Consider the following 18,139-nt stretch of genomic DNA (forward strand, 5'->3'; position numbering starts at 1 on the left):
TTGAACAAAGAATTTATGTCCAGATTACTTGAACTTGACGATGTTGATGCCGTGCATACAGATCAGAAATGATTTCCCAGACCGGACAGCAACGGCTTGGCTCTCAGCTTTGTTAATCCGCTGCTCAGAAAATCAAACCAAAATCAGAATTCATCAAAAAATGCCAAATTCTTATACTCAGGAAAAATGCAATGCTCATTCATCTGGGATGAAAGACATTTCATTTAAACTTTTAAACGTTTCTTGATAGTTATCTGTGTACCTATATATATTAATTAGTTCGTTCGTTGTGCTTATTTTGACTGTTGATAAGATTTTCTTTGATCTTTAGCCCAAAAATTGTCTCGGCCCATATATTGAGAGATATAATAATGTCCACCAGTGGAATTCTCAGCCCCGCTCAAATGCCTTAGAAGCCACTTTCAAATTTGGAACACCCATCCGTGGATCGATCTGACTAATGCTTTGATACTATCGCTTTCGTATATGTAATAACACTTTCCTTCACTAAAAGCAGAATTCACTGGCGATGATGTTGATGGTCCATTCATTTTGAAAAGTCAAAAAACTGTATAAATTTGTGGTCCTAAAATTTGAATAGAATTATGTCATGGGATTTAGGTAGAATGTATGTATAGCAAAGTAGGCTAGTTACTTGTAGCTGGCATATGATTTAATGTCAAAAATTTTACTCCACCATTCATGCAGTAATCAGTAGAAAGAAATCAATCGTCATATATAATAATATATATCAATCTTTTTTCGTGAATTTCAAATTATCTATGTTTTGTCCATTCCCAAGTGGAAATATCATTAGTTAGATGATCTTTTGCAGAACACATATTGGAAGACGCAAAATCTATTTATTTTTTCTTAATATTAATTAATAATAGTCAAAAAGCTTAAATATATATATATATATATATATGCTAAAATTACATCTTAAAGATAGCCGCAAAGCGAAGTGTCTCTCTCCTCTCATGTTAGTTGAAAAGACTTGTCCGTACAGGAGACATGGCAGGGCAGACCATACGCCCCAATAATATCATCATTTAACTCAAAAGCTGACCACCAAAATATACATGTCACCCTCTCATCGCCCATTTACTCATTTAAAATTACAATACTAAAACGTTAAATTCCCCATTTTTTTAATATTTTACTCCATGCCGACACCAAAATACACACACACACCGTTCATATTATATTATATCTACAGCCGCCAGCTTTCACATAATAATAATAATTATCATTATTATTATTATTATTATATTGTTGCTCCAAAAAGTGAAATTGCTCACCTTAGGCGTTCTCACCTCCGGCCCGACAAGATTGTGAGAGGAGGTAAATCATGATGACTCAACCAACCAGCAGCAGCTAGACCTTATGTTACGCCGCGCACAAAGAGCTCTCCCTCATTGGAGGGAATTTAACTCCCATATTACCGTTTGCGAAACTCGATCCTTGATCATTGCTTCAAGATTCACTTTTGGCCAGCTAACATAATTTCCACTTTCCAATACTGTGACATGTCTCTTCTCCTACTATTTTCCACTTTCCAACATATATGATATCAATTAATGTTTTGTTTCTTTATATAATTAAATAAATATAATAAATAAAATGTTGTTTCGCAAAAAGAGAGAGAGAATGATATTTATACACAATATATATATATATATATATATATATATATATATATATATATATATATATATATACAGATACGGAATCGTTTGTATAATGACATGTAGAGTTTATACACAATCATGTATGATAAACAAAATACTACAGGATAAATAGACCTCTTTTTAAAGTCATACTGATTTTAATCATCAATTTCTTTCAAAAGATCTATTACTATTTATGATACTATACGGCTCTACAATAATCACCATCGTTTTATACATTGAACTTATAAAAGTTTTAATTCTTATGTATTTTCTCAAATAATTATATTTTTGGCCCAATATCTTTTAATTTCCTTGTGTTTAGATACACTATCAAATATATTTTAATTTCCTTGAATAAAATGTTTTTCCTACAAAACAATTTATGCTCTATATTGAGAAATCCATTGTTGTCTAACACTTGAAAATTTTACCCGACAACAACAGCATGCAATACTAGTATAGGTTAAGTGTAATTTAAAATAATTAGGACCACCTTATTGCTGGAAATTCGAATGAAAAGTCAGAGAGTTATCCTCCTAGTTTTTTCTTGAGTGGATGAAATGCTCATTTTTGTCATGAGATTGCTATAGAGGAAGAGAATAAACAATCTATGAATGACTCTTACGTCGCTCATTCTTCTACTTGGAAAGAATTTCACTAAAAAACTTTGGTAATAACAAAAATTGCAATTATCCACTTTAATAGGACTTACCACTACTTAACTTAAACTCTTAGAGTACTGTCAAACATAAGCATAATAACTAATAAAACTAATAGTGTCAATTACATATATTTCCTTGCCAAAAAATGATCCTTAATGATCATATTCAATAACATATATATGTGCTGAAAAAATTCGCTTGATCAGTTAGGCTCTCAAGAACTTGGTATTCAGAAAAGTTTGTGGTAGATTCTTGAAAGTACATTCAGCCGATCTATTTATAGGTTTTGATTCCAACGGTTGGTTTTTGAATCTGATAGTCGTTCTCAAATAGGGGGGATCAGTGCATCATGTCACCGTTCTTGCTGACATATCGTAAATTTTGGATAGCGTGTATGGACTCTGATATTATAAAATACTGATATACATGTTATGAAGATCTTATATGATGTATCATTAAGGTTATGATCTTTAGAAAATGTTCAATAAAAATTATGAATGATTCAGTTAGGCAGGGTCATCATTTGTCCTAAATTAGTGGGCCTTGAATCGGTTATCTTCCATAAGCTACGCTTTGATATCAATTAGGATTTCAAAATACCGGTTCTGCTTGGCGCGGGAAATTTTAACACATGAATAATCAGTTTCTTTTATGAATTCAATTCAGCTCGGCTTTTAATAATCCTTAGTTAATTAGTAGTCTTTTGTTAAATCGCTAAAACTTAAATTATCAGGCAATTTCTCTCTTTTAAGTGATTGACAAAATATGCATGAAAGCTTAAAGAGTGAATTCATAAAAATAGCAGAAAAAAGTAATATATGCATATGAATTTTGAACTGGTAAACCGACAAACTGAAATTGTTTTAAGCACCATCTTCTATAATATTCTTTGTAACAGTTTGAGTGCTTACTAGAATAAGTTTTGCTTGGAAAGTTTTTTTCTTGTGAGCATATTTTTTAGAATGACTAGATCTAAGTTTCTTTTGGCTCACTTCCCCCTTTTTGTCAATAATATCAGGGGTTTTCAAAATCTGAAGCATTTCACCCAACTGAGCACTAACTCCATATATAACCTTTAATTTATGTTGAACTGAGAGTTTACCTGGTCAATCTTGGAGGATGGCTGAAAATTGTTATTTTGGATATGCCCTCCAAGAGTAGATCGATGCAGATGCAACATACATTTTCTTATTTGATAGATCCAAGTGCACGAAGACATCTTTTTATAGAAATCGAAAGCTAGGAGACTTCTCTGAGCATTTTTTTTCTTTCAAATTTTCCATTACAATTAATTACAAGTCCAACTGTCAACAATGTAAATTATTCGAAATGATGAAATGGATTTCAGTCTGGCATCAATCTCCTCAAGAGGATCAGGTAGGATTTCCAGTTCAGGACACTAGAGGATTTTTGGCAATCCTTAATTTTGATCTATAAGGTGGTGAGATAATAGCCAAATTAAGGTCTTCAACCTTACTGGAGAAAGAGGGACCCAACTGTTCAATGAACAAATTTTCTCGGACACAAATCTCTGTCTGTTCTATTAGTAAGTAAAACTGGTTTAGCCTTACTGATTAGCTTGTATCTTCGAACTTCAAAATCTTCATCATTGCTCTACTCAATTGCTACTGTCTCTGGTAGTGCTGATTGTTCAGTCATTACAACCATTAGACTATCAAACTGATATGACAGAAAGTCAAATGCATATAATTTTTTCTGAAGATTAACACTTACATCAAACTTTTTTTCCATCAAGAAAATATATCATTAAAGGATTTTAATAATTACAAAAATTACAACTATCCACTTCAATATGCTTTACCAGTTACCACTGGCCCGACTTAAACTTTTGGCTTGTGTTTGGATTGTCAATTTCAAATATATGATTTTAAAATAGAATCAAATGTATTTTTGTAGTTTTATATTAGAAAGATCATAAACTTCGAATATACCACTTTCATGTTTATATAATATTTCATGTCAGTTATGAATGTTTTCAAATTCATAAAATAATAAAGTTATTTGAAATTCAACATATTTTGTGTAACAATGTCTAAATAAGTAAGGTATATGTACTCTCGTATATATTTTAAATTAAATAATACATACTGAGGTCGGCCATATTTATATACATTGTGAAGTAATATATCTTTATCAACAGGGTCCTACTTGTTGAAAAATCAGCACATTATATATATATTATATATATATATGTGTGTGTGTGTGAATGTGTGTGTGTAAAATGTCAAAATCGCGACTTCCCTTATAATCTCTTTACCTTTTGATAGCTTTGAGCTTTACTGGATTTGATCGACATGATCAAATTTCAAAATGAAAAGAAAAAGCGAATATTTATTTCGCGATTTAAATTTTGCACTTGCAAATCGTAGAAATTATATTAAAATTTAAACTAAATGATATAAGAAAACGATAGAGCGCAAAATTCGTTACTTTTGATGCATTTTTTTTTTTTTGAATGATTTTTTGGCCATAAATATTGAAAAAAAAATGATGCAATATCTATATCTATACTATCTATAGAAAGGACACCAACTTTTTTTTTCCAATTTTACCCTTATATGATATTAATATTACACTTTTGTTTTATGTTTATTTTTTTAAATTTCAACACACACTTTTATTTTTATTTTTTTTTATTTCAACCATTCAAATATCAATTTAGTCCATATATAATTTGTCAAATTTCACTTTAGTCCATCAATAATGATAAAAAATATTGTACACACACGCATTGCGTGTGCTGAGTAACTAGTTATTAATTAAATTAGTGTATAGTAACTGATTTGGCCCGTAATTTGACTCAAAACTAAATTTAAATATATAACTATTTTATTTCAATTAAATTAATGCAAACATTAACAAAATAGTTGAAAAAACTAACTGTATAGAATGGGGAAAAAAAATTTCTCCAAAGGACTAGCTGGAAAATCGATTTATAAGTTTCAAAACTGCTTTTCTAAAAATAAAAAATAAAAATTACATACTCAAAACTGCTTTTCTAAAAAATAAAAAAATTACATACTACATGTATTGCGTGTGCCGATCACTAATAAGTAATAATATGATTAATTATCAAATAGTCGGCAGTGTACCGATGCTTCCCACTTGAATTTATGATACAAAATTTGTCTTCCAAAATATACAAAAAAATCGTCATTCTTACTCTAGATTAAGGATTTGAAGATTCCATGAATTAGTTTAATATAATTATAATATTCAACTAAAGGTAATTAATTATTTAGTCTATTAAATTCATCTAAATTCAAGCTTGTAAAATGCATATTTAATTAGTTCATTATGTAGATGAAAGGTTCTTATATAAATATTACTTATATCTAATTGCCTTATCAAAAATCTTTTAAAAAATTACATTTTGATAGCCACATAGAACAAATAAACCATGAAAAACTAGGAAATTATCTTGTGGGGTCGGGCTGAGAAAATCAAACCTCATACGTTTTAGCCTATTTTATCTAGATTAGATCTCTATATAGACATTTCTGATTAACTATTTGGAAGTCATTGTTCATGAGCTAACAATAAGTAATTAATTACACGGTTATTCAATTTTAAGTATCTGTTGGGTGCAATTGTCTTTGTTTGATAGAGCGATCGATTCGTGGTGCTTGAGATGTTGTGTGGTTTAAAAGATTTGAGTTGCACCATTACCACTAGTTATAATTTTTGGTAAAGTGATAAGCACTCGGTCCTACAGTATTATTCAACACAAAAATTCTTGTGAAACGGTCTCATGAGTTAATTTTGTGTTACGAATCTTCTATTCGAGTAACTAATAAAAATTATTTTTATGTCAAAAATATTATTTTTTATTGTAAATACGAATAATATAAATAGTCTCACGAATAATGATAAGTGAGATTGTCTTACAAGATACCTGTTCATCGTTTAATTGTAATCACACTTATAATACAATGACATAAACATCTCTCACTAAGGAGAGATACCTTAGTTCGATTCAGGTGATAGCACAAAACTCTCTCACCTCCATAGACCAAAGTAGCTTCTAGTTTCATCATTCATGCCCTAACAAGGTACTATCTTCAAAAAAAAAAGGTACAATATAGTAGCTGTGTAATATGAATAATATATAAGATGATTCATGTAATCTTAGGAATGACAATTAGTCATTTATTATATCCATCGTCGTAATCTCCATCATCGTATGATATTGAAGTTTCATCTATATGCACATATTCATCGGAGAATTGTACATCTATAAATAGTCCAAATATCTTATTACCACCTATAAATATAATTAAAAGAAGTAATGCATGTATACCAAATTTTTAAAGAATAATAAGAAAAATATTAAATATAAAAATTAGCAAATTAAATGCCTTAGAAGAAATAACAGAATATTAAAAATATTATATCCAATAACATTTATTCTACAAAAATAACATCAACTCAATATTAATAATTTTATTCATATCATTCAACTATCATAATTCAACAAAAGCATATTAAAAATAACAAAAATAAATTTAACTTTATAGCGATATATATTATAATTTAATCGAGTATCTGGTTCGGGTATAACTGTATGAGCGAGATGCTACTAGACTTGGCTCCATCCTTGAACTCAAAAATCTTCATGTCAGATTACCCAATTATTTAATCGAATCTAAAAAATTCATTCAAATCGTCCTCCATCCGGTAACAATTTTGGAGGAAATTGTAATCCCTGTCATGTATTAGTGTTAATAATTATGTGATGTTATATCCTACCAAACATACCATTAAACAACTAGCTAGCTAGGTTAATATCCTTTTGAAGTTACCACATATTAGAAATTTTTCGAAGACTATCGCCCTTTCTTTCTACCCTAATCTAAAAATAAATCATAAACAAATCACCACAAAACCCTAAGTTTTGAATAACCATCTTAATCATACCCTACTTACATAATTTAATTAATCGGAATCAATAATTCCATTATTAGTAGTGCCATTAAAAGCGAATCTTAACTGAATCATAAGGGGACGCACTAATAATTTCTTAATTAGGCACCATACGTAGGATTTTTTGTTCTTATTAATTAATCCATTAATTAAATCGGATCATTAATCGTTTTTACTCAGCTACAAGATTCCCATATTTTTATATGGAAAAAGATTACTTTTCTTTAACACGTGTAATTTTGAAGGCCTTTCATTACTGTTACGTAGACATCTCATGTCTCCTCAAACATTTTTTTAATATTAAATAATTTTCTTGTAAATATTTGTAATGCGTACAGTTTATTTCCTACATTCACCCCATTCAGCAGCATATTGTACATCACGTTCTCAAAATTAACATATTTTATTTGTTTCTTGCGATGCCCCCCCACCTTATTCTAATTAATGAAGCGATTTACGAATCCAAAGTCCATTTTTTTTTCTTTAAAAAATAATTATTAAAAGCATAATCCCATTTTAATTTAGTCATTATCAGTTGAAATCAATATTCCACTGATTTATTTACATTAAACAAGATTGTCGGGGAATAATTAGTTGCTAGATTTGACTTTGAAAAAGGGATTTGGATAATAGTAAATAAAAAAATTTATTTGACTACAGTTGGTACGGTTTTTTTTCCTTTAAAATTTACTAATAATTAATAATTATTAGTAATCATAAAAAGCATGCGATTAACATCATACTTAAAAATATACTAATTGTATGTTAATAGTAATTATTTGGCAAGTTTAGAAATGTCCAAAATTAGAATGTCATTCGATCGATTTATTATTAAATTCCCCCAAAAAAACATATCCATTAATCCAATTATAGTAAAAGAACTTATTACTAGCTAAGCTTTTAACGGCTGATATATATATATATATATATATATATATAGGATTATTATATATCAGCCCGGTATGGAGTTTTAGTTTAAATTAACCTTTATTATATCAATATTCTATCAGCCCGGAGTGGGATTATTTTTTTTTTTCAGAAAAAAGGGGAATCAAGCTTCATGGAGACGCATATTTGGTAAGCCTCCCTCCTGCAGGTTCCAATCATATCGAAATCATTTTCTTATTTTGGCATGTCCCTATTTGTTTTTGCAACTTAAATTAAATATTTATGATCAGAATATTTTAAATTTTCTAATAAAATACCAACTTTACTTTTTCCCCCAAAATGGTCAAGCACGGTGGCCGGTTGAGAATATTTGTATTCAAACTACCACACAAGCACAATATTTATTTATTTATAAAATATGAATTTTTATTTGAGTTAGTACAGATTAAGTAGAATTTTATTTCATATAACCCTTTTGCACTCATTTTGAATTATTTAAAAATTATACTTTTGTGAACATATATTTTATGCTCGTTTATCTAAATATATTTTTATTATAATATTTAATCCGCCAAATGCTTGTGACTATATATATTTCAAATATAAAAATATAACGCTACTATGTATAATATAAGAGTTTTTAACTAAATATATTATTGTAATGATCATTTCAGACTCAGAAAATAGCTATTAATTAGCGACAATTTCCTCAAATAACAAACTTTATTTTGTAATTTTTTATTCTACATTTTAAAATATTTATATTGTAATTTAGTTTGACCAACCAGTTATTACATTATTCTTCGATAAGCAATCGGTTGTTTTTCTCTTATTTATTTTGTGTTTTGATTATTAGAATGTTTTTTTTTGGAATTTCCTTTATAGAATTGACTGATTAAATTGTCGAGAAAGAATAAAATATATAAATAATTGTGACAGTTTGATTTCTTAAAAGTATGAAATAAATCCAAAACGGATCGTTTCAAAAGTTATATGTTGGGGAAAAGGTTGATTTTATTTCAAAGATTTTGGTGTCTGGTATGTGTTGGATTACATTTATGTGCATTCAGTTTGACCTTAAAGTTCTTTAAATTTTTATCAAATAATTATTTGTGGGGTCGATTTATAAAAAGTTAAAAGCTTAATTTTTCGTGACAAAATAAAAAGTTGCGGAGTCGAAAAATCCCAAATAATTATGAAAAGAAAATACATGTTGAAATCGTATATCTATAATCTATATCTATACAGCTTAAAGGAATTCAAAACTCAGGGACATTGGACATATGATGTAAATATACAAGATAAATGTATGCAAAAATTTGTTTTTACTACACAAAATTAAGTGTTCTACCAAAAGTTAGATGTAAAATTTAAGAAAAGTGCCTTCCCAAAATGTTAAGCACGCTCTATTTTAAGTTTGTCTTTCTTTCCCCAGATAATATATATATACTCTTTTTGAGTTAATATAATATAAAAAATTTGAGTCAATTAAAAAGAGAATCATAAGCAAAGATATATAAAAAATTTCTGAGTTAATATATTATACACATTGAATTCCGGCAATAAAACTGGCAATAAAGTTTGACAAATTAATTTATGAAAAATTTCTTGAGATTAAAGGCATAAAAAATCAAAGTAAAAAACGAATTGGATGATTCAGAGATTATTTGACTTCCTTAAAAACGTGAAATATTCTATCAGAACGTGTGGTACGCTTAACACATTGCTCATTATTTATTTTTCTGTCATCTGATCGTATTTATTATATATGTTCTAATCCAATAATTCTTTTTTTAAAAAAATAATTTGAATTAAATTTTGGATAATAGTACCAGCATTTTTTTTTTATTATTGTGATTAAACTTAAAATATGTACAATGTAGTCCCTATCTACTATTTCAAGCAAAAAACATTAAACATCCAAATCCTTGTATATTTCAATTAGGGATGTAAATGAGCCGAGTTGTTCGCGAGTTTTTCGGATCTCGACTCGTTAAAAAGTTCGTCCGGGCTCGTTCGTTAAGCTTATCGAGCCGAGCCCGAGCCTTATTTTGGGCTCGACAATTTTGTTGAGCCGAGCTTGAGATTAATGATGTTCGGCTCGTTAGCTCGTGAACATGTTCGATAATAGGTTCGTGAGCTCAAAATTGAGCTCGGATCGTTTAGTTGGCTCGTGAGCTCGAGTTCGAGCTCGGCTCGTTTAGCTGGCTCGTGAGCTCGAGCTCGAGCTCGGCTCGTTTAAGTGGTTGATGGGCGAAAAAAACGGAAATATCAGCGACGGTTTTTAATAAATCGTCGCTATATAGCGACAGTCTGCATTAAAACCGTCGCATATTAAATTTAGCGACGGTTTATTAAAACCCGTCGCTATTATAGCGACGGTTTATTAAAACCCGTCGCTATTATAGCGACGGTTTACATCAAACCGTCGCTATAATAGCGACTGTTATGAATAAACCGTCGCCGATTAATATAAGCGCCGGTTTTAGCAAACCGTCGCTGATGGCAACGGTTTTAGCAAACTGTCTATAAATTGTCTATAAATTGTCGCGTTTAGAGTCGTTTGTAACATTTGCACTTAGTCATCCCGAGTGTTTATTAAATAGATATATCCGTTGTCCTTACAATCGAAAAAAATGTCAGAACAAACCATATTTAGACGAAATTACAAACCATTTGTATTTCCTAATAAAAAGTACAAAATTGTTGATGTCAATCGAAAAAAGAGCCTTGGATACTACGAACCATTTGTGTTTCCTACGCAAGCCTCGCAAGTTGTGTATTTGACTTATCCAACAACGAAGAGAGCAGAATCAGATTGGATGCATGTGAGTACTCTACGTAGGCGAGCTTATGTCACTGATGTTGAGCAAAATACTGAGCATAATCAAATTGATGCGAACGATACTTTTCAAAACAACGAAAGTGGACCTCATGACATCTCAACTCAATTTCTTTTATCGTCTCAAAATCTAGTCGATGTTAATGTTATGTACGACAACGAAATTGATCTGAACTGAAAGTGAAATAGAAAAAGTTCAATATTCGAGCGACGATGTTCGTGACATTTATTGAATTGTACTTTGGAAAAAATATATATTTCATTAATTATAAATGTTAATGTTTTACAATTATTGAATTTATTTTAGCGAGCACGACATGGCAGGGATCCAACGTCATGGGAGCTATACGTTCACACACATCGACATGCAGATGGATCTTTCGTTGACACGCGATCCCGCCTGCTCCACTTAAGTTTATTAAATTTCGTTATTCTCATCAACGTTACATTAAGAAAAATCAATTTGATTCATTTTAAATCAACATCACAGGAGGAGATGTAGCGCTACATGGCTGATTCATTTTGTATGAAACACTTGTACTATTATTTGTAGATTAATAATATGATTATATTTCTCAAATTTTGTTAATTTTTTTTCGATTATACAGCACAATATATTTTTATTTCAGATTTAAATAATTATAACATTTTAAAAAAAAAAACATTTAGCGGCGGTTTTTGTTCAAACCGTCGCGACATTAGCGACAGGTTTGACATACTGTCGCTATAATAGCGACGGTCTAAAACAACCGTCGCTTTTTCGCGACGATGTCTGTAACTAGCGCTATTTGCGACAGTTGTAGAAAAACGTCGCCGATCCAGATCGGCGACGTTTTTGTAAATACCCGTCGCTATTAGCGACGTTTGTGTCAATACCCGTCGCTATTAGCGACGCTTTTAATCAAAACCCGTTGCTATTGGCGAACCCGAGCCAGGCTCATTAAACGAGATAAACGAGCCATTAACGAGCCGAACCCGAGCTTCATAAATTCCGAACGAGCCGAGCCCGAGCTTCAAACCCGAGGCTCGTAACGAGCTCGAACCGAGCCCGAGCCGAGAAAATAATGAAACGAGCCGAGCCCGAGCCAGCTACTGCTCGGCTCGGCTCGGCTCATTTACATCCCTAATTTCAATATTATATTTACAGAATTTCGACCATGCAAAGTGATATTTAAAACAATGACTGTAACGACCTCTTTTACAAGTGTATGGATTATATATATATATATATATATATATATATATATATATATATATATATATATATATATATATATTAATCCACAAATTAAATGTTGAAGACTTATAAGTAATACTTTTCAGTTGAATATATAGCTGATGATATTATTATTTAAAATAATAAAATAATTAATGTGTTATACAATATAAACACATATAAAAAATAATGTACTTTTTGGAACCCATAATTTAATTTTATTAGCATATGATAAATAAAATTTGGTAAATAATCGGGGAAGAAGAAAATGACACTATTCCCTGAATGGAAATCTCATCATTTTCATTAATTTCACGCATCAACCCCACCTCCCGATTAACTCATTTTCCCCCACCATTCAACTCAACAAAACACCCAGAAACTCAAGTTCGGTATCAGAATTTCAGGCAAGATAAAAAAAAAAATAAAAAAAAATCAATGCTTTTCAACCCATATTCATGAAAATACTTACACAGAATAATACTTACAATGTTTTGAATAATGTTCAGATAATTAATTATCACCCGAATATTGAAATTTCTCAGAAGTATAAGAACAAATATATATATAATTTCAAAAATAAGGCTTTGTTTTAGTTTATGATTGTACTCGGTTTTTTTAAAAAAAATTAATTTCAAAAATAAGGTTGATTGTGAGATTTTGCAAAATTAAGGCAAAACACTGCTATCAATGACGAACACTGCAATATCATTTTGCTTTAATTTTGCAAAACCCGCCATACATCTTATTTTTTAAAATTAAATTAAATTTTAAAAAAACCAGCGATAGAACTCACGTAAATGTTAGATTGAAAGACGTTTATGAGACTATATTATCGTTCATTAAGATCGCTGGGCATTTCCACAAGTATTCTATGTTACAATAAAATTTAGTTGATTTCGAGTCCAGTACTTGTTACACATTTTGTCTGGGAGAGAATCTAGGTAGCCTACTTTGGCTTGCGTTAAATTTGTGTGCTTATATCCAGAAAATCTCTGCATCTTGGGTTGTCTTCCAAAATCCAAATCATTATTAAAATATTTATTTAAATGAAGTGCGCATGTGTGTGTGTGTGTGTGTGTGTGTGTGTGGAGATACATACATATATTGAACCTGGAAGAACATTTATGAGCCTAACACTGTACAGTTTGAAGAGGGTTTTAACAGACATACAGTTCTAACGAAATTGAAATTTCTTTAGCCTTTTTAATGAAAAATGCAAGGACTGATACCTAAACTCCTAGTCAAACCACACAATTTCACAAAAAGATTAATTAAACACGTACAGAATAAAAAAAAGCACACAGCGTACATCAATAATTCCACAACAAAGATTCAAAACAGCCCGAAATCCCATCATCAGCATCGACCCCACCGTCAACGCCGCCGATCCAAGGCGGAGGAGAGTCCAACCACTCCTCCATCGCCGTGTTGTCGACGTACACAAAGTCATCCCTCAGGCCCAGGTTGTCGAAACACGACCCCAAACTCGGCAACTCGACAATCTGGCTCAGTTCTTCCGATGTTGTCGAAAGATCAATTGCAGAAGCCAGAGATGAAAGCGAAGAAGAAGATGACGAAGTTGTGCAAAAGGAGGAATAAGTACTCGAAGGAGAGGAGAGGACATCGAATTTGTCCATGGCCGCTGCCTTCGCCGCTGCTGCCTGCACGTCACGTGGGCTGAGGGAAACCGGACGCGGCAGAGCAGCTGCCAGTTCCGGGAAATTCAGAATGGCCGAGGCCCCTTTGATGCTCAACGCAGCCACGTCATGCGCACGCGCCGCCATTTCAGGCGTCGCGAAAGTACCCAACCATATTCGTGATTTCTTCCGTGGCTCCCGGATTTCGGACACCCATTTCCCCCAGTTCCGCATTCGAACTCCCCGGTAAACCGAGTGCTTGCTGCTGGAAGTACTGTTGCAGTCCCGGATTCTCTTGTCTTTCTTGGCGGTTTCCGGAGACTGATCCGCCTTGGCGGCGGAGTTATCTGAGGAGAATGAGAACAAAGAGGTGTTTTGATCATCAGTACTACACAAGATTCTTGAAATCGAATCCATTTTCAAGCAATCTGCCAAATCTTGATCGTATATACACTAATCTTTACAACAGAACCAGTGCTGCATGAAAGCCAGTTATATTTCCTTCGTTGGAAAGTACATGGAAAGATCAGAAGATTTGAGGAGAAAGGTATATATATATATATAGACACAAAGTGTGCAGTGATATGCAAAGTAGTGATAATTAAATAGCAATTTGGTGAATAAATATAAGAGAGACGTCTGTTTTTTTGGTATAATTTCTTCACGACTGGTACATCATTTAAAACAAGAGTAGACCCCATTGTTGTGGTAAATCAGGTCCCTTTCCAAAATCCAATTTAGATATACCATACGTAACCCCTCATCATTCAATTTCAACCCGTCCACACACACACACACACACACACAGAGACATATCGTAAATCTTCAGTACTGGTCATTTATCCCCGGACATTGATGCATAAATTATCGCGTAAAAGGTCATGAGAACATGAAATGTGTCAAATCATTAGCTAGGTTCTATTGAGATACTTGTTTCCAAATCACACTCATTCTCTCTCATATTCCAAATGTATTGTAATAATTGTTAAATCATATGACTTGTCAAGTATATGAATCCAACCATAATCTTATGTAAATTGAGTTGGATACTACTTATGTCTATATGTTTTAATTTTTTGAGATAAGACTTGTTTCCAAATCACACTCATACTACTTATATATAATATTGAGATACTTGACAAATATACATGACCAAATATTGCAGTTTTGCCCAATAAAATTTTCAACTATTCTATTAACAAGTTTAATATCATAGGTGGTACTTGTATTCCTTAACCACAACTAATTACTAGTTAAAATTATCTTTAGGTTTCGGTATTATTTTTTATGCTAAGAGTATTATTTTTTATTGTGAATATGGGTAGGATTAACCCATCTCACATATTAGGATTCGTGAGACGGACTCACATAAAACTCACTCTAAAAGTTAAGTATATATGAGTTCTGGTAACTTTTAAACATCACTTCTGAGTTGAATACTTTTTTTAAAACATGCATGGGAAACAACTGGCTATCTGGGTAGGATCTAATGGGGCCTCGTTTAATCAAATGTCGACGCATTAATAAAGAAAAATAACAAATAAATATATAAATGATTTGTCTCATAATACCAAAATCGTCAATTCATTGGTTTGTTTGTTTGTGTAGGGGTTGAGAAATATGTTGTCCCTGGGGTTGCTTCAGATCTTGATGAAAGAAATTCGAAGATCTTCCTCAAGTTTTATTGGTCGGTTTACAGTTTACACTAGCACTTATGTTCAAATATTGTAGATACTATCACCGATTTCTCTCTGTTTTTTTTAAAGAAAAAATGTGAATTGTATGGAATATAATAATCGTCCTTTATAATATAACAATTAAACATATTATTTGAGTTATTGTACGATTTATAAGAGTATTTGCATAGTGATCACAACTAAAGCAACAAACATTTAGTCCTATATATTTTTTTTAAAAAAATAATATTTATATTTTTATAAAATCTCTCACCTGGTTAATTTGTATTAAATAAGTTACCCACATAATCAGAGTTCTTTATTATTAATATGTATTTGGAAATAATGATGCACACAGCAAGCTAGAGAATCCAAATAATTAATTAATTTATTATTAATATGTATTTGGAAACAAATGAATTGCGTGCCTTGGGACTTTAATTTACGAGGTGAAAGTGTTTGATATGTGGCTTATGTCAGAGTTGGCCCCAAGAAGAAGACGAACCGCACAACTGATAGATTTCATCCAAGGGTCCGCTAATAACATAAAATAATTTAATATTTGGGTCCGAATAAATAAATATTTTTAACATATCACCTCGTTTGTATTAACCATCCAGAATTGTAATTGCAATACAAATATTATGAAAATCATATTAATACCAAATAGCTTTATATTTATATATTATTTCTATCTCTTTAGTAAATGAATATATATTTTATAATAATAATAATAATGTTGGTTCAAGATATAATATATTTCTGAGTTAGATGATTTGCATGAAGATTAAATTTTATTCAAACTATACAAGATTTATAACATTAATGAGAAAATTTTATTGTCTTTTGTGTATCGTTACCGTGCATAAATTCTTCGACGACAAAATTTAATATGGACGGATAATTTAAAACACTGTGAGGGCAAATGTTCCATCCTATAAATTCATTTCCATTTTTTTTCTTATAATAACCACTTTTGATTTTTCTATTATTTATCCTAGGAAAAATTACATTTTTTGTCTCTTATCTGTAAATTATACGATTTTGATATTTTATGTCGTCAAATTTTGATCTTGGTATGTTATTTTTGCTTCTTTTTTTTTTCCTCTTAATAATTTTAGCTTTTTTTCTATGTAATGCATACATAACAGCGTGTAACAGTGATTTGGACGTTGATGTTTATATTGATGACACATCAATACTCCGATATAAAATAATTAAAATTATCAAAATTGAAAGGTACAAAATTAATATTGAATTTCGATAATATAGATAACCAAATTTGTAAAAAGATAAATATATATAACTAAAAATGCAGTTTTCCGTTTATTCGATCTAATGTTACCAATTAATAATACTTATAAATCAGTCAGTATTATTTCCAAAAATATTTATTAAAGAACATTTATTTATTCATTCTAGATATCTATCAATATCGATGTCGAAAAGCTAAATGTGTGGAAGATAGAATTAGTAACTCATGTCAAAAAACAAAAATGCTCTTAATATTTTTAAAATCGACACTGGATTAAAAATAAATAGAATAGTGGTCAAATTAAATTAATTGTATCTGACATGGGTAAATATTAATTAGTAATTTTTTTAATTTATTTTTTTACGGTCGTTCATTTAAAAATATGTAATTGTAGAAGGAAAGAAGAAAACGTTTGGATCGATGCTAACCAACTTCCCATAAAATTGCATTTATGTGACGAGATGTTCTGTCGTATCAACAACAATAATAATAAAAAATTTAATATATAAAAACTTTAAAAAACTTAAATATGATTCTAATAATTCTCCTCCCAAATTAACAAATTACATATGTATATATGCATGCGATTATTAAAATTAATGTTTTTATTTCAGAAATGATATCTTAACTTTCTCGCCATAGAAGATTGATCGCTTTAACAATCAAATAATAAATCAAGTCGACATCAAACCAATTGACTAAATGTCTCATGTATCAAATTCACAATTTATGTACCTTTTTCGATTATTTAAAACCAATTAGGGTTTGTCAGTTGCGTATTATACATGCATATTAATTTTTTGTTTGTTTGTTTAGTACTCGATTAATCACTTAATCAATTACTTAATAAATTACGCTTTTAGACGATGCAATATTAATTAAAAAATTAATCGTTTTTTTTTTTCACTTAAAAATGAATTATGCAACGTGCGTACAGAATACAATACCATATTTTTGCGAAAATATACAAGTTAGATTTGCATGAATCCAACACCCAATCAAATAATAATTGAAAATATAGCTTAACCTTCACGTCTTAATGAATTCATGGTTTATTTCACCCTACCTTGTGAGGCACTGCCCCCATAAAGTGATCAAAGGTCCAGATTTAAACACACATACACCCCATGAAGTGATCAAAGGCCCAGATTTAATCACCATGTAAAATCAATGGCTGAGATCCTGTGAGGGCACTGCCCTCACAGATAGCATCTACTCTACCTGAATTCATTAACAAAAATCAGTTATATATGTCCGAATGAAAAGGAAGCTCCAAGAATTAACAAGACATTTATTGATGATAAGTCCTTTGGTTGGTAATAGTAGCATCACTGCTGTACAAC

The 18,139-nt window shown here is 30.7% G+C and overlaps 1 protein-coding gene across 1 annotated transcript; it reads right to left on the reverse strand.

Moving 5' to 3' along the window:
• Nucleotides 1-13,354: 13,354 nt before the first annotated feature.
• Nucleotides 13,355-14,456, reverse strand: LOC140831533 (ethylene-responsive transcription factor TINY-like). Its single transcript, XM_073195281.1, has one exon. The coding sequence runs from the start codon at nt 14,280-14,282 to the stop codon at nt 13,539-13,541; it is 744 nt and encodes a 247-aa protein (XP_073051382.1). The 5' UTR covers nt 14,283-14,456; the 3' UTR covers nt 13,355-13,538.
• Between the last annotated feature and the right edge of the window lie 3,683 nt (nt 14,457-18,139).

The sequence above is a fragment of the Primulina eburnea genome, chromosome 5 (assembly GCF_022965805.1).
Source record: "Primulina eburnea isolate SZY01 chromosome 5, ASM2296580v1, whole genome shotgun sequence".
Classification (NCBI taxonomy): domain Eukaryota; kingdom Viridiplantae; phylum Streptophyta; class Magnoliopsida; order Lamiales; family Gesneriaceae; genus Primulina; species Primulina eburnea.